Source organism: Fukomys damarensis, unplaced genomic scaffold (genome assembly GCF_012274545.1).
Source record: "Fukomys damarensis isolate Sample0158 unplaced genomic scaffold, DMR_v1.0_HiC HiC_scaffold_25, whole genome shotgun sequence".
NCBI classification, from domain to species: Eukaryota; Metazoa; Chordata; class Mammalia; order Rodentia; family Bathyergidae; genus Fukomys; species Fukomys damarensis.
Window position 1 is genome coordinate 405,930 of NW_022900937.1, and position 19,206 is coordinate 425,135.

At 38.6% G+C, this 19,206-nt stretch overlaps 1 protein-coding gene across 50 annotated transcripts in view; it reads right to left on the minus strand.

Moving 5' to 3' along the window:
• Nucleotides 1-19,206, minus strand: part of Ank2 (ankyrin 2) — a 442,295-nt gene that overhangs the window by 210,781 nt on the left and 212,308 nt on the right. Inside the window, exon 1 of one of the 50 annotated variants that reach the window (XM_033756199.1) lies at nucleotides 12,065-12,369. The exons of the other annotated variants lie outside the window; for them this stretch is intronic. Coding sequence (XP_033612090.1) covers nucleotides 12,065-12,199 — 135 coding nt within the window. The 5' untranslated portion in view covers nucleotides 12,200-12,369. Of the gene's footprint in view, nucleotides 1-12,064; nucleotides 12,370-19,206 lie in introns of those variants that run through there. 50 annotated transcript variants of the gene reach the window in all.

The window sequence follows — 19,206 nt, forward strand, 5'->3', positions numbered from 1 at the left end:
GAAGGGAGGGCAGAGGTAAGGGGAAAAAATGAGAAGCAAGACCTGTCATGTAGAGGTACAAGATCCCAACAATGAATGTAACTGTACTGTATCCCTAAAATGTACCAATAAACTCAATTAAAGCTGAAAAAAAAAAAAAGATCTGGTCTCAGTGCCAGAACAAGTGATTAAGCCCAGGATCACTAGCAAGCAGTCCAGCATCCATAATGTGGCTGCCAACGCCAATGGCTGGGCTCTGGCACGCTGCTGTGACTGCGTGGTCACATTCTAAACAGGAATGGCATCAACATGTCCATCTGGATTGCTGCTTACGTCCTTAAAGAATTAATTAATGGGTATATATAATCATTATTGGTTCTTTAATCTATATTTACATATTATACAAGAAGAAAGAGAGACACAGAGAGAAAGGCAGAGGAATGAAGGAGGAAGGGGACATGTATGTATACAATAATTTATATTTAATACTTTTCAGATATTTTTGAACAGGTATACAATTTTTTAAAATATAGAACACTGAATATTTGATATTTCACATGGTACTTTATACTTCAAGCTGCAACCTAAGTTAGTATGCAAATAAACTGCAAATTAATGGGTTTGTTCTCATCGCCAGCTGATTAGCCAATCACAGTACTGTAGCTATGCTTCAGCCAATCGCAAGATGCGACTCATCAGCCTTGTCCAGATACACAAATGCATTAGCACAGCCGCTCAAACGAGGGAACTGTCAAGCAGCAACCCACCAAACTGTTTCTGCAGGTGACTTCCTTTTTCTGTCTATGACTACTGCTTGATCATGTTGCGGAAAAGGGTTCTCGTGCTGAGTGCTGTTTAACTCACAAATTGTTCTTTGCTCAAATAAATTCTGATTAATTTAACTTGCCTAGAGTTTTTATTTTAACAGTTGATGCACTAAGAACTTTTAATGAGGCCATAAGAATTTTGCTAACCACCTCTCATGTGCTGCCTGACTTTTAGGAGTGTGGAAGTCAGCCAGGATATTGTACTGGACTCCATTTCTAAGGGAGTAACAGATCATTCTGAACAATCTTGATGTTCAAGCTGGCTGTTCAAAAGTGTAATTAAATGCTATTTTCTTTAATTTGGTGACATTTTCATGACAACTCCCTATAATATTTCAGTGCCCAGATATCTGACAGAGGTTGACAAGGTTAAGCAGTGAAAACACAGACCCTATACAGGTAGACAGTTATTATTAGTTTTTGAAAGTGGAATTTAAGTTTATTCTAAATGTTGTGTTTAAAACCCACTGTGATAGAGTACTGATGCTTTGTGACAAGGTGAGGGAAGAACTGCAGGAGGGCCTAATGCTGGCAGACATCCCCTGATCCCACAAATCCTGAGCAATACTGTCTACTTGCCACTAAAGAGTGTTGGCAACAAGTTGAACAAATCCGGTCAGAAAACCCTTAATAAAATGTGAGGGATTGTGTCTCTTCAGTAATGTCAACCTCCTCAACATAAAGCAGTGGCTGTCACACTTTAGTAACTTAGGGACATCGTGCTTCATCTTATTAAATAAATACTCTTGTCTCCCATCCCTGAGATTCTAATTCAGGAGGTCTGCTGTGGGGCTCTGAAATCCACAGCATTCCGAACCATTCCTGGTGACTCTTTTGATGTGATGACTCACACAGCACTGTTTGAGTGGTGCCAACAGCAAAGACAAACTGGACCCTTCCTATGTATTTACTATGCTACCCCAATTACACTTATCCCTACCTCATCAACAATCATATAGTTCATCAAAATGTATGATGTAATAATGCAAAAGAATTTAACTATCATCAACCATTTTTAAAAGAATGTATATAGATGTGTGGACAAGTTTGTGAATCATACATCTTCTAAATAGAAAACTGTTGAATATCTTTTATTCCTAGGACATAATCTTCCCCTTTGGTAACTAGAGGAAAAATCTATATGCATTAACTACAAATTTTCAAAAAGAGTTTCACAAATTTTGCTATGTACTGCTACCTTGCTAGATGTCTTAGTAAATATGTTCCAAATTCCTTCAAAAGGCAACAATCCAGAAATGTATTAAAATAGAAAATTTATACAAAATAAACTACACACCAGCAACACGAATAATTCATCAAAAACAATTTCAACATATATTTCCTATTATTAAACACCCGACTCTCATAAAGCTCTTAGATACAATTGACTAGCTCAAACAATTATGCTTGAGATAATCTTTGCGATATTTTTACCTCTTTAAGCAGCTATGGTTTGGGTCTAAAATGTCTCCCAAAGGCCATTTTATGGGTACTGTGAAATGATTAGATCACAAGGGCTCTTACTTCATCACTGATGAGGTCCTAATTTGATGGCATCATTGGGAGGTGATGGAAATAGGAGGTGGTGCCTAGGGAAAGACCGTGGGTCACAAGGCTGTGACAGAGGCCTATACCTGGTCCCTGGCCCCTTCTGCTTTGGCTCTTTTTCTCACTCTCTGCTTCCTTCAGTGACCAGCTCTCTCTGCCATGATGTACCTGCCTCACCACAGGCTTAAAAGTAATGGAGCCAGCCAGCCATGGACTGAACCCCTTGAAACCGTAAGCCAAAATAAATCTTTCTACTTTTAAGTTGTTATTCTCAGGTATTTTGTAATAGTGATAGAAAGCAGACTGACAGAAGCAAATATTAAAAAAAGATACAGAAACATTTTACTATAGTCACATAAGGCCACATAAACATGATATTAATATAAGCTTTGAAACAATCAAACAAGAGCTGGGCGTGGTGGCGCACACCTGTAATCCCAGCACTCGGGAGGCTGAAGCAGGAGGATCACTGTGAGTTTGAGACCAGCCTGGGCTACATAGTGAGTTCCAGGTCAGTCTCGACTACATAGTGAGACCCTGTCTCAAAAAAACTAAAAAATAAAAAATAAAAAATAAAACACCTAAAATGTTGACAATCAAATGTGGTATAATATGTCCCGAATTTCAAATATAAACCCTTAAATGAAAATAAAGAAACCAGAAAACAAATGGATATTTCTTGTGGCATAATGAATTTAATTAAAGGGACACTAAATCCAAAACAGCACCTGAAAGTGATTAAGTCACAGCAGATGTGTGTAGGGGAAGAAAGCAAAATATGGCTGAGAAGAAAGCTCTCTCTACAGTGAATTGTCAGATCTGTCACCATCCAAGTGATCTTGAGGAAGACACTATGTACACGGGGACTAATCTCATCCAATATAGCAGAAATATTATTTTAAAAATCATTACACAGGTCAAATAAGCATACATCTTGGTTTAGACGTAATTTGTAAGAAAAATATAATAGGAATGTTTTATATATCGATTGTTTACTTTATAATTAGACCTCTTATTAGAATGCAGTCTTTGATGAATTTTTTTAAAATGCAACTACTACACTTTTAAACAAATTGATACAGAGAATGAATTACAATTCAAAAAATCTATTATTTTCTATCGTAAATACAATCTATACCATTAACATTTTCTAACAGCAAATGTGCAATTACACTAAGAGCCATTCCTTTCCTGGAAGAAGGCCTAAGAAATACTTCTTAGATGCAAAGTTCTTTAAATGATTTTACAAATTTTTTGTACTTTCATCACCTTTTCACTTTTCTACCCTCCAGTTCATCTGGAGACATGTCATCCACAGCTGGAAGATGACCATGATTAGATTTGCTGCCTTGGGTTTTCCTAGTCATGAATTTATTCATGTTTCTGACAGACATTTACCAACTACCTGCTAGGTGGTAGGCATGTCATAAAAAATGGATCTCATGATATGAAAAACCATAACTTAATTGAATCTCCAAACCTAGCCTTTCATCAGTGGTCTTTTACCAGGATAGAGTCCTAGTTCTAAATCATGGATTATGAAGTTTTTGATAATCTGATTCCATGCTTTTCACCCAAATTTCACGGGTTCAAGACACATCCAATTGAACCTGGGTATAACAGCTATGGGAGTTTAGACAATCTCCCTCAATCATTCCAAGGTCACTACTCCAAATCTGACAGTAATCTGCCCAGAATGCACCAAGATTCAACCTTTTTAATTCTTTTAGACTGAGCTGTCATTCTTAGGTGCTCCATGATACCTCATGCTTTCTCTGGAGACTGCCACATGACATTAGGATTCCTGCTCGATCCATCTTTGAGCTATACTCCTACAAACCAAGGTTGCATGTCTTACTGCTCATTAGGCCGTGTCTGGTTCATTAAATGCTTACTGAATATACAAGTATTCTGTCTTCCAAATGGGAACTCAACAGTCTGCCTCCCAGGTCCACTTCAGATTCTACCTTCTCCATTAGTAGCCAGGACATTGAAAATATTTAACATCTAGCTCACTCTGGCACCATTAATTCCAGTGGGTGCTGGCTACAGCACTAGGGGATGAGCCAGTCCCTGAAAGTGTGAGAATTATTCTATTGTTTGCTTATTGGAGAGATAAGGGATGGTTGAGGAATCCTGGGAAAGAGGTCTGGATGGCATCGGTAGGAGGGACAGCGTGATGAGCTCATGGCAGCAATGCACGGAAGCACTGCAACCTGCACGTGGCACAGCTCTCCCGGATGCTCCAGCCGGGTACCTCTGTCAGGAGTCCTTTCCAGAACACGGAGACCTGCACCGCCCGACCCGGTCCTGGGTACCCTACAGGGACCTATGTCAGGAGTCCTTTCCAGAACACGGAGACCTGCACCGCCTGACCCGGTCCTGGGTACCCTACAGGGACCTCCGTCAGGAGTCCTTTCCAGAACACGGAGACCTGCACCGCCCGACCCTGTCCTGGGTATCCTACAGGGACCCATATCATCCCTCCTGTAGCTGCCTGGTTCCACTATGGTACATTAATAACGTGCAGATAAGTCTTGCTTCTAAAACTAAGCTGTAGGCTCCTAGGGAACAGAAAACTTATCTCAATTTCTTTCGATCTTTACCTCTAAATAAATCATGCAAAAGTTACATAAACATATTTTGTGTTATCTCATAGTCTTTGAAATGCTTTAGAAAATGATTTTTATTACAGTCTTTGTTCTTACTAGAGTTTATCATCAAAACTATATAGAGAAATTTTCCTCCTATGTAACTGTTTCACAGAATAATGCTTAATATACCATTCAAAGACTTTTATTCTAAGTTTTAGTATTCAAAACTGAAGAAGTCTAAGTCCTGACATACCGCTATGCTTGGTAGAGAAGGAATCTCCTCTTTCTCGTTCGTACATATATACCTGTCTCCATTTCTGCAAATAGTACTATGCATTATCTTGTTTGTATCCAGCTGTATAAGTTAAAACCCTCATTTTCTCTTTCATAACACCAACAATTTTCTTCAATAGAAAGAAAACTAGGGCCGGGGATTTAGCTCAGTGGTGCCACCACCTGCTTTGCAAGCCCAAGGTCTGGGTTCAATCCCTAGTACAAAAAAAAAGAAAGAAGGAAAGAAAACTAGATTGTCCACCTCAGAAGTTTCTGGAACCAGTTAATTGGTCTCTTGTCTTCCTCTTTTGCTTCAATCATAATCCATCCTCTACCAAGAAGGTAATGAGAGGGAAGAGAGGGAAGGAGAGACAATGAGAGAGAGAGGCGGAAGGAGGGAACGGAAGGGAGCAGGAGGGGAGGGGAGGAGAGGAGAGATCTTTTCAACGCCTGGGCTAGGAACCCTGGAGTCTGCCATCATACTCTGAGTTCTTTCACAAGATAAACAGCATTTAAAGATGAAATTCAATCTTCTACAAGGTTGACCTATAGCTCCCTATCATACCTTGCTGCCATCCTTTGCTCCTCAAGCGTGTTGACATCTGTCTCCCTCTACCAGAGGACCTTTGCCTGACTGTCACCATACGGCCAGCCCTGTAACTACACCTGGCTAAATAATTAGTTACTGACTGACTTTCTACCTTTTGGATCAGCCTAACACAAAAGTACTGTGTTGTTTTTTATAATAACAACAGGATTCACTGTTTATGATATAAAATAATAAACAGGGTTTTCGGATAATGAAAAAGCTGATATAAAGAACAGGAAATTCTCTGGTACAATTCAGAAAAGTTACTAGAATAAATGAAGCAACTCCTCAGACAAAGGACTACTATCAGGAATATATAAAGAACGCAAAAAATCAGACCCCCCAAATACAAAGACCAAATTAAAAATGGGCATCTGAAAAACACAGGCATTTTCTCAAACAAGTAAAAGCAGCAAATCAATATATGAAAAAATGTTCAACATCACCAGATTTTCAAGAGATGCAGATGAAAACAACAGTGAGTTTCCACCTCACCCCAGAAAGAATGGCTGCTATCAAGAAATCAACCAATAACAAATGCTGGCAGGGTTGTTGGGAGAAAGGAACCCTTCTCCACTGTTGGTGGGAGTGCAGACTGGTGCAACCACTGTGGAAATCAATATGGAGATACCTCAAACAACTAGGATTAGAGGTTCCATTTGACCCAGCTATTTCCCTGCAGGGTATCTTCCCAAAAGAATTAAAAGAATCATATCACAGCGATATATGCTCTCCCATGTTTATAGAGGCACAGTTTGTGATAGCTAAAACTTGGAAGCAGCCCTAGCACCCATCAACTGGAGACTGGATAAAGAAGATGTGTTTATATATGTGTGTGTGTGTGTGTGTGTGTGTGTGTGTGTGTGTGTGTGTGTGTGTGTGTGTGTATATAATGGGAGTACTACTCAGCCATAAAAAATGAGAAGCCAGAGACATTTATAGCTAAAGATACAAGATCCCGATGATAATGTAACTGTATTGTTTGTTTTAAATGTACCAAGAAACTTAATGGGAAAAAATAAAAATAGAATAAATGAAGCAAGAAAATAAAAATCTCTAAGAGTAAACTAATAAGAAGGATGATACTGCAACAGTCACAAAAGCTAATGTAAGTAATGTCTGTGATGAGGGATCTCATTTATTATCTTACTTTGAGATACACAAATTAGTCTGATACTTTAAAGAAAGTATGATGCCTGTTATCCCAGCACTCTGGGAGGCTGAGCAAGTTCAAGCCTACGCTGGGCAATTTAGCAACTTAGTGAGACGGTGGTTCAAAAAAAAAAATAAAAATAAAAAAAAGAGCAGGGGATATAGCTCAGTGTAAAGGCCCTGAGTTCAGCCCTCAGTAGCACACACACACAAAGTACAATAAAAGTACACGACACCAATACAAGAAAACTACAGAGTGTGCTCATATATATGTTTATTTGTTTTGTTTTCTGTTATCAGGGATCAAAATTGGGACTTAGCGCTTGTGAGGCAGGTGACGGCACCACTGAGCTAAATCCCTGGCCCCTCAGAGTGTGCTTATATATTTAAAATAATACCACAACCAAAAAAAGAAAATAGACTAAAGTAGTTTTCTGATGCTCTTCTAGATTGTACCCTACTACAGCACAGTTAAAAATCCATCTTTCTGGAGCCTAAGAGGTGTGAGTGAAATATACAGAATGTTAATATCTTAAAATTGTATTACAATAAAAGACACAATGCTATCAATTTCCCTTGCTCCAAACACACTTATCACATTGTTCCTTCTACTTTCTGAAACAGTTCTAGAAGTCTCCTTTCATTTCTTTACCAGGTATGAAAATATATAAAATATATTTATAAAATATATTTTAAAATATAAAGTGCTGCTGCTAAGCACCACCCAACAAAAGGCAGCTCATGAAAACATTATACTATGTCCTCATCCACTATCTTCTCAGGATGAGTGTTGGTGACTACCAGCTCTTCCCCAAGGAATCCTCTCCCAAAGAATCACTGCCCAGGGAGTCATTTGGAATCGTATTCAGGACACTAAGACAGCCAGGATAGCACAGTTAACGCCGGTTAGGAAGGAGAACTCCAGAACTGCTCCAGAAAGTGGCAAGAACTACGGGATAAGTAAGGAGGAGTATTCTGAGTACGTTGCAACCACACCACATACTTAGACCCGCGAGGTCACGCTAACTCAGGTCCCACACAGAACTCCCCTAAGACTCGGGCCACAGCTTCTCTCTCAAGTAAAATTACAGTCTGCATAGGAGCCGTCTGCACATATGAGAATGGAAATGGGTCTCAGACAGGAATTACCGGGACATACTCTAAACCAAAACGTTAAAACAGCAGTTCTATTCTTGACTCTCTCCTGCCCTAAACATTTCCTCATTTTCCAAGCTGCCAAACCTACTGTGGTAACAGCACATCTCTGAGTGCTTTAAGAATTAATGTGAAGAGGCAGAGGAAAACCCGGAGTATGCAGATGAATTACCCTCTCATTCAGAAAGAGACATTTCTCAGTGGGTTTAGAATAAGAAGTCTGCCGCAGGCTCTCTGGAGAGCCCTTGAGGGCTGGAATGAGGAAGAAATGGCCTTGGGGTACTTGTGATGGGTGGACCGAGTCCAGGCCAGCCCAGTTCTTTGGAGTCATGGGGGCATGGGTTTGCCCTTCTTTTCTCCATGCAAACACCTCCCCGTTGAGATGATGGTAAAGCAAGAAACAAAAATTGTATGCAAATTTACAATATATTTCCAAGTTGCTTTCCAAATAATTAGAACAATTCCGAGATTATAATGTTATATTTTATCTTTGTTAAGTTAATAGACATGGTAACTCATTATTTAATTTCTTTACAAACTAGAAAAATAGTAATCATCACAAAACAGCTTAATTTAAACAGTTAGCAATTGAAAATTTAGTAATAGAAAGATTTAGTAACCATGGACATAAAGCCAGACCCATTGTTTATGTATTGTTTACAGCCGTTTTGTTCTGTACAGCACATGTTCTAGAACATTCCTTCTCTGTCCTGTAACAGAACTTGATAGATGTTAGTCTGGATTTAAACATTACAGTGTAAAATACAGACATTAAAAATATAGTATGATTTTTCTAGCCAAAGAATTTTAACGTTTGCTCCTATTTCTTTTTCCTCTCTCTCACTTAAATTTTGCCATTTTGTCAAAATAATACTCAAGTTTCATTTCTATAATTGTTTTCACATAAATCCTGAGCTTAGTTATATAACACATATGCAAATTATTCTGGTCCAATTTGGTTTACTTTTCTTAAAGCCTTTACATAAAAGTTGATAGTGGAGATTCAGTAATATTGTTCAAGCAGAAATTACTTTTATTTACTTATTTCTAATACAATTTCTTATTCATATGTTCCTCTCTGCTATCATTTACCTATACAAATAAAGTCAGAGAATTCAAAAGTTTAAAACTTATAGAAAAGAATGAAGTACCAACTTGCATAAAGCTCAGTAGCTTTAGTTCTTAAAGTTTTCATTATAAAGAATGAAATTTTATTTACTTGAAACTTTGGGGCCAACAATACAACAAGTTCTATAAATCTAATCTATGTTTATTTCCAGATGGAAAAAGGAGAAGCCAAAACTCGATGTTTCTGTTTTTTCCCTCCCAAAAAAATTATTATTAAAGTTATGGATAAGGACTAAAAGGTATAACAGATAATGGGAAATAGGAAGAAAAGGGGCAAAGGGTAAGTGGGAGGGGCAGGGGCAGGGGAAAAGAAAGATAAAAAGGGGATTAACGTGAGAAAAAGGAAAAAAGGAAACAAAGTCTTTGTAGACAGGGAGGGTGCAGGAGTTGAAAGAAGGGCAGGGGAACAGACAAAAAAATAAGAACCAAGATGGATTATGTAAAGGGGCAAATTTCCAAGGATGAGTGTCATTACACTATACACCTTAAATGTACCAATAAAATTAATTAGGACAAAATAAAGTTATGGAGCTCTTAATCATTATTTGTTATTAATTCTGACTACTGTGAATGCTTGAAAGCATCCGTTAAGCAATGTCTGGATGGCTTAAAGTTGAGTGACTTCAAGTAAATAGTACCAATGTAAAAGTAATTAGACACGATTGATTTCTTAAGTTCGAGAAACTTAAGCTATACAAAAACAATCATTTTGCTTAATTCCTCTTTGGTACTAAGTTAAACATTAACCCTCAGTCCCATATGCCAAAATGGAGGAATTCGGAGCAGAACATTGCTCTCACAAAGTGGAAACCAGCTCTATTTCCATATCTGCCATGCATCAGGTAACACACCCACACTATATTCCAGTTTGTAAAATCTTTGGTTGAACAGTTTATTCAACGACAAACTGCCTGTATGTTTGTTAATTAATTCAGAGAAATCAGATTATATATTTTTAAGAGCAAGTTCCTATATTGCTATAGATAGAAGGATTTTAACAAGGCAATGGTATTGCCACTGAGCCCTTGGACCCCAAGATCATATTTCATGTGCTCTTTTTAATGAAAAGAACTATTCTACTAATCAAGATACCACCACTTCCATTCTCTACTTTTAAAAATAAACTTTTATATTTAATTTTTAAAACATTTTCCTTTTCTCACCACCCATTTTTCTAAATGATTTTTAAAAGGTAAAGTAATGGAATACAATGGACCCTCAAGTTATGACTGGCCTGACATACAAACAATTTAGGTTAATTAAGTTAATGGAAGATTCATCTGCCTTTTGTTATCTATAGCGTGTACCCAGGTAAACATCTAGATCTCCACTATACTGACTTACAACCAAATTGAGTTATAACCAGCCCTTGGGATCAATCTAGTTCGTAAGTCAAGGGTCCACTGTACACGTATGCAACTTGAAAATACTGGAGGGATTATTAACAAACATTTTTTAAAAATTGTCTAAATCCTAACTTCCTAAAAAAATATGAACACAAACTTCCTTTTAAGCAAGGAAATTAGTTCTTAGAGAATATATTTATATACTGTAACAGGCAATTATACAGATACCTAGATGTACTATAATGGCAGAATTTATACACTGGAACAGTACTATATAAACACAGATTACTCATTCCACTCTGTCCCTTCAGTTCAGAGACATTAGAAGGGATTCTGATGAGATACCCTCAGAGGATCTCCTGGTGGATGTGAGTAATTTAAACTGTGATCCAGAAACAGAAAAACAGGGTTGCTAAGGCAGTGGCTTCTCCTCCCCAGAGAGACTGACTCTCTTTCACCTTTCCAGTTCCTTCTTTACATCCTGGACGTTTGGCCCTTTTCCACTCCAGTGCCTTCTCCTCCTCTCCGCCAGCTGCACACAGTACTCTGCATGTAGTTTGTACTGACAAGCTCCACGAGTGGGTTTCAGTGTGGTCTGACAATTTCAACTGTGAAATTCATCCCAGTCAAAGCCCAGGAGAGCAGTGGGCCACCTTCCAAGCCTTGCCAACTCTTGTCACTCCTGGAAACCCCAGGCAAGAACAGGACAAGTGCACAGCCCTTGGCTTTTCTTTCTCTGGAATCCCACCTGTCTTAGCATCGTGGTCTCAGTTTGAAATAAATAACTTGCAACAAGTTCAACTTCCTGGATCTGAGCAATGAAAAATAAACTCAATCCTCCAGCAAGTATGAAAATAAAGTACATCAGAAAGAGTCCTGGTCAACATGTTTAAAAAACACAGTAAGCCTTTGTACTCATTTTAAGGAACACATCATGCCACAGAATTATTAAATCTAAAAGTCAACTTAAATTCTTGATTGGTCAACTTTTAAGACTTTTCATTAACGATTATTATCATAATCAGAATGATATTTAAAGGCCCTTAATGCAGTCAGGCAAGTATTAGAAGTAAAATACCTTTATAAAGAGCTAGAACGGAAGCTCTGTGATCTGGTGGAAAACGGACTACCTGTGAATATATAAATAAGCAAAAGAATTTGGCAACCTGGATATGAACTGGTGCAATAGTACAGAAAGCCACTTTATGAAATGATAATATGTACATTCAGGTCAGGACAAAACACCCAGTTAAAGAGACAGTGACATTCCCCACCCACGAATGTTACTCCACGGCCAGACAAGTGAGGAGCCACCTGCACACGGTAGTGCAGGAGCTGCAAGGAGACACAGCCTGGGCCGGGAAGTCAGACGGTTTGAGCCCCCTCAGTTCTGTCAGCGATCTGACCCAGGCGCTCCATGATGATTCCCACATCAACATCCTCCCTTCCGCTCCTGTGCAGACTGCAGCTTACCAGAGCCTCAGGTTCTCTGATGTCCTCACCGTCACCGCCGTACGAGTCTGGAGTTTTGCCCAACTCCTGCATGCGTCCCTGGGCTCTGACACTCTTATCTACGTGGCAAGAGGTACACAGAGCTGTGTTTCCCATCACAGCTCTACTCTCTGCAGCCTGTGAGCCCGGGCTTGCCCTCGACGCTCTAACCAGGTCTCCCAGGGAGACACGACCATGGACGACTCATCCAGATGCACCTGAGCTGCTGGGCTGTGTTCCCCAGCATGCACCCTCTCAGGCCTCCCCATCTGCCGGCTGGCTGGTGTCAAAGAGAACTCAAAACCCCAGCAACTGCGGGCTGCTCTCCGTGACCATTTCCAGCTCAGGCCTTGCCAGGCTATTTTTACACCTACCAGGCCAGCTATGCATATCAATGGGGGGCCGTAGCCAGGGGAGGGGGCGGTGTTGTGTGGTTTTTCACTATGCAAACAGCCGGCTCACACGCGGGTCCAGTGCTTGCCCCGTAAAATGTCTGCACACATGAGAAATGTGCGTTATTCAATGCATTCCTTGCAATCCTTTGATTCCCCTCTGTCTCCCTACTCACAGAGAGTATCAAATCTGTTAATAACCTCACTTGTTTAGCGTAAAAGCTAAGCAATTGCAGAAACCAACGGGCAACCATGGGGCTTGCATACACTAATTTTTTTCATTATCATGTACAGAAAACAATTAACCATTTTCTTAGCATCTAACAGGCATCAGAAACACACCAGTCAGAAAGACTCACTTGAACTTCGTGTGGAGGCTTTGCTGTTTAATAAACTAGGTACGATTAGCCATTACCCACGAGGGTGCCACGGAGGGGCAAACATTTTGATTCATTTGTCATTTTTTTCAAACTTTTAATATTTTGAAAATACTCCTCTCAGCTTTACAAAAAATAATCAAGATAGTTTCCATGTCATATTATCTTTGAAATCATATAAATTTTGTTACCACAAAAGGAACACAGGAAACATAGAGTAGGCTGAAGAAGTCAGCCATGATAAAAGTCAAGGCCTTGTTACGGACCATTCTGGACTACTTCATCTCGCACAGGTAGGCCCTGTAAATCTTTATGTGTATAGAAAAGTATTTGACTATTAGTCTTATCATTTTTGTTTTGAGTTCATAGCTTCTCTTCCAAATAGTTTTAAGCTGCTTGTTAGAGTCCAGACCTAGACTTCTGCATCATCTATTCCCATATTATATATTAGAAATTAATCACTATATGTTTGGGATGAGTTTTCCTGGAAAAGAAAAAGAAAGAAAATGAGAGAGAGAGAGAGAGAGAGAGAGAGAGAGGGAGGCAGAGAAAAGAAGGAAGGAGGGCGTACAAAGGGGAGGGAGGGAGGGAGAGAAAAGAACAAACTCGCTATACTTACCAAGAAAGTAACAGGCTAAGAACTCAATTAACTATATTCATCTTCTTATCTGTTTTTCATCCCAGGGAAATTTTCCATTCTTTCTCCCATAGAGAAATGTTCTGCTTATTGAATATAATGTCTATATACCTATCATAGGGCTCCCTAAAATATATCTTATGGTGGTCCCCAAATCCCACTGCTGAAACTCTGTACTGAACAAATATACACAAAGGAGAGATGAATATAAACTCTATCTTCTGATGCTGAAATTTCCTTTTTTCTGACTGAACAAATTTAAATGTTCAACGCAGAAGTTATCAATAGCTGCAAAAACAGAATTTCCAGTGAACTACTTCCCATGTATGATCTCTCCAAACACTGCCAATGATCTAGTACTTTCCAATCAGAACCAAAAGAATGAGTGGTCAATATTACTTCAGAAGATAACACACTTTTAGTTCTATGACCCAGTGGGAAAATAATATTAAGAGCCAGACAGGTTTGTCACAAAATCTTAGGTGTTGTGCTAAACCATATCCATAGCAGTCTGTCACACCAAAACCCAGGCTAAAAAACTCTATGAGCACCTATATCTTAATCATATGCCCAATGACAGCTAGACCTTGGCAGACATCTGACAAGAGGTTGCTTTCTGCCAGTGCAAAACAATGTCACCACTGTTACACAAAAATGCCTCAAAGTCATTATGGCAAATTACCCAGAAAGCAAATATTTGCATGTCTGACCACACTTAGAGCAAGTCACATGAACCTGATAAATAAATTAAAAAGTGAAATCCAAAGCGACCATGATGTGACATATTTGCAGTATCTTTTTAAATTCCCAGGCATTTTGCTGTTATGATTTCATCTGTATTGCTGTCTCCCATCCATCACAAGAGAAGGCAACGAAGAGGTGAGAACGAAGACCAGCTTTTCAGCTGCAATCTCTGAAAGTCACCTCTCAGGTCCCTAAACAGTAAATCTGAAAACCATCCACTGCTGTTTTAAATTTCACCTTCTAAGCACAAAGTAGTGGTTACAGAATCAGCTCAAGAAGAAATAACTGCTTCAGTTGTATAGTTTAACCTCAAGTTTTAGATCACAGCTCTTGAAATGGAGTTTTGAGATATCTTAGCGAGGTCATCTTTCTCCTAGCATTTGGTTCTACCACTAACTTACCTGTGTGGATTTGTGTAAACTTTTATCAAATCTGAGCAGCCTGGCCTGCCCTTTTTTTCAAATTTGGGCATGTTCAATAAAATGTATTTGGGTAAAAGGTAAACTCATAATGACTTTTACTGATTGGATCTGTTATATAACTGACAGATCAGGAAAGCTGTGTAATTTACGGACCTATACTGGATTTCCCATACTAACAAGAGGCATGACTTTTCTAATTGAGGTCAGCACAAACGACTTTTACTGTTTACTCTTCACACAAATTAACCAAAATGAATGTTGCTAAGCTATTCATGGACCCACTAACATCAATTAACCAACTTAATTTTACATTCTTTCCAGCAATCATTTTTGATCTGGACTGCTACTTCTTGACTTTTGGCCTATCAAGGACAACATTCCCTAACAGACAGAACCAACAACTTGGGAAGTTTCCCAAAGGCTGCTCCTCACAATGCCTGGCACAGAGTGGGCACTCCATAAATGTCATTGACTTTAGCAGAGAACAAAGAAGAAGTGCACAGTTCCAAAGCCAAAAGGGCCATTTGATGAATTCTATGTTCTGTCACACTGAGCAGGAGTTTGAAATGCAACATGAATAGAACAATTTGGCCATTGTATACTCCCACATGTTCTGAAGAAAAATGTGTATTCATAATACTCAGAAAAATGGTTAACGATGAAAGCAAGAGTCCCGACAAGTTTTACCTGAAGAGGGGCAAGTGATTAAAATCAAAAGGTAAGAATTCAAAGTTATTTTTGGATACCTAAGCCAGTATTTTAGTGGATTAACTTTTCTTCTGAATTCCCACCTCTGAACTAAGGGAGGCAGCTGACAAGCATAATCTGAAAAGTACTCAGTTAAGATGAATCTAAAATGAACAGTGACTCGCGAAAACTGTTGGCCAGTTAATGGGGAGAGTCTGGTGTCCAAACGAACGACGTTGATGAGGCCACTGCTGGTAGGAGGCTGGGGAGAAGGCTGGCCATCTCCCCTCTGCGTTCTGCTTCCTAACCTTGTCAAAGAGAACTGTCAAGCGCCACCAGACTCAAAGACAGTACACTATCATACGCAAGGAGACATTTCTGTCACCTGTAGGAGCACGGATGCATCTTGAGACCACAATTTTAAGTGAAGTCGCGCACATAAGCTTAAATATTGCATAACTTCTCGTATATGAGAAACCCAAAATATAAATAATTTTCAAAAACTAAAGAAAGGAGAGAAAATAGGAAAGAGGGAGATATATTTTTCATAGATTGAAAGGGGATCTTGTGACGGAGGGAGTGGGGTGGGAAATGAGGGGAAGGGGAACAAAAGGATTAAGATGCGTTGTGACTCGTGCTACCCTCACCCTGAATGTGATCCATACACCCTGCAAACCTATACTCAGTATACGCTACAAGCATGTGCAAGGAAAAATATTTTAACCTCAACATATAAATGATTAGAGCAAAATAAAGATAGCAGGAAAAAGAGAGAACTTTTGCAACAGGGAAGGTGACCAAGAGATTGGAAAAGGGGTAAGAAAAATTAAGATGTATTATGTACATGTACCAACTCCGCAGGAGGAATGCATCATTACATGCTGACAAAATGTACCATGCTAATAATATTTCTAAAAATACAGTGTCTGAGTATCTAGACAAAATAAGTTAGAGGGCTGTTCCAGAATATATAATCAACTTCACCAATTAATGTCTTGCTATGAGGCATGTCATAAACTCCACCACTGAGCTCAAATGAATTATCCATTAGTAAGTGCAGCAAATAAAAATCCATTTATTATTTCTATGTTTTTCATTTCTAACTTCACTTACTATCTGGCCAATATTTTCCTTTGAAAATTCATAATCTCTGTTTGTATATTTATCCAAAAGGTTTAGAGAGACTTTTTCATAAACTTTTTGGCCTATGACATAAAACATGGGGTTGTTTTCATATATTTGTCACTACCAAAAAAATACTTTGAACTGTAAAACAGATCCTAGTTCCTTATAAACATAGAGTCAATGTTTTAATATATAATTTAATATATCAGTCTCAAAATATTTTAAAATACTAATTTCCCAATGAAATATATACATGTAGACAACATTCTAAATTAAGCAGGAAACACTGACATTTTAAACTACAGTATCAGACCCAGGATGTAGCTCAGTGGCGCCACACCTGTCTGGCAAGTGCAACGTTCTGAGCTGAGTTCAATTCCCAGTACTGGAAAAATAAAAACTAAAAAATAAAACTACATTATCATGCAGAAGTGAGGCATTGGTCAGTCAAGAACAAATTCAAACTATGTATCTAATGCTGATTCAAACTGGAGAAAATAGGAATATTTGCTTTAGAAGTACCAATTATAGCAGATTTACTATGAAGGCAATATCACATTTCTTCATACTAAGTTAAAACAATACATCAAGTAGGCTTATTCAACCCTATTGGCTTTACTTAAGTGAGTGATTGCAAAATAGTGTCCTCTTTTTAAACTGCATGTTGGGTGTGCACTTAATCAAGAACAGTAGTTACACTGCCATTATGGAATGATAGACAGACCAAAATCAATTTATTTCAAAGACTTGCAAAGACTCAAGAGTGCCAAAAAGAATCTCAACTGATTATTCACTTGAGCTCTATTTTAAGATCTCCTTGGAGCAAACTTACCCTATGCATCTTACAACATAAAGAATGGTTTATAATACTTCATATATTATTCATAGTGGAATAACTGTCCTGATTATATATCATTTGTTCTTCCTGGACAGTGGGAGAATTGTTTTAAGCTCTCAATTATGTCCTACTTTTGGGAACAGAATCACTTTAAAGGCAAGCAAAAACTCTGAGAATATAATGATAAAATATCATAACATCAATATTGTTAATTCATTTTCTAAAACTGTGTTAGTATGGTCCGATATCCTCACAGCTAAAATGCTACAATGCAAATGGCTGTCCCTCTTTACTGAATCCAGTTTGAACTTTAAATTCCATCTGCATAATAATGAAATACAGTAAAAAAAACTCATGCTATTGTTTGCATGTGTTTGATCTTTAACGTTCAAAGTTTATAATATTGCTGGGATGTCAGAGTGAAATTTATCTTCTCTAGAGGGGGTGGGAGGGAGGAGGAAGGGAGGAAGGACAGGAGGGAGGAAGGGAGGGAAAAAATGATCAGAAACTGCAGAGCTCTACAACTTCAAGGGTTCCTCTTCCAAAAACATCAAAGGGTACTTTTCAGAAAAATGGTTATTTCTTTCTACTAGTTCTTTAGAGTTGATGTTTAAACTTGCTCAGTGCTTTCATATATCAATAAAGAATATCTCCCCTAAGCCAAGGTCTCCTTGAATTTACTCCTGCCCCAGTCTTCTCCGACTCAGGGACCAGTAGCTCTAACTGCCTTGCTGCCTAAGCTGGAAATCTTGCCAGGTTATGTTGTTTTTGATGGCACTGGGTATTGAGCTACATCCTCAGCCCTTTTCTTATTCTTTATTTTGACACAGGTCTTGCTAAGCTGCTAAATTGTCCAGGTTGGGCTAGAACTTGAGGTCCTCCTGCCTCAGCCTCCTAGAGAGCTGGAATCATAGGTATGTGCCACCATGTCCAGATTTTCGCAGTTTTTAACGTTCCCTTTCCCATATATCCAGTTCTGTAGAGCTTTCATTTTCCATCCCTTTGCCACTATTTTAGGTCAGTAATTAATTTACTGATGGAATTATTGTCACCTAAATAATTTCCTGCTTTTATCCTTACTGTACTTCTACCCATCCACCCATTCTCTACACTGTAGCCCGAGAGACATTTCTACAGCTCAGAAATATCTAGAGTCCTCCCTAAAATCTTCACCATAAAAGTCAAGCTCTTTAATGTGGTAGAGATTTGATTCGCCCTCATTCTGGTATCCATAATCTCATTTTTGCCCTCTTATAATCTCTTCTTAATTTTGACTAATAACTAATCCTCCACATGGATGACCTATCTTCTCTCTCAATATTTATGCTACTTTTCCAAGCCCTGCCCAGGCAACAGAGTTAATGGCTGCTATGGACATAGAGCCATTACTGGATTATTACCCTGTATTGTAACTGTTTTTTTTAGTTCAAGGCTTCCCTTGCCACACTATGGACTCATAATGGACACACATTATATTTTATTTGTCTGTTTGCTTCTCATACTCCCGACAGGGCCTCTACATAGTAAGCACTCATAACTGATTACTGAATAAACGAACAATAAAAATCTTCCTTCCCATATGTAAATGTGATTGGTTTCTACAAACATTTCATTTATCCCATAAATATTTATTTAGCACTGCATGCCAGCCTCAAACATGTCATTTAAATAAAAAGGGGCAACTGTGTAATATTACTGATGTACACACAGAGATACTTCAATGAGTCTCTGCAAATGGCAATCTGCAGTAATTTATCCAATTACCACAAAATGTTGCTTTGTTTTGTTCTCGTTGCTGTTCCGTCAGTTCTTACATGGTTATTTTTTCACACGCTTGATTTTGTTATGAAATGGTCCAGGCACTGAATCTATTGGAAATGGTCTGAAGATGAGGAGGAACAA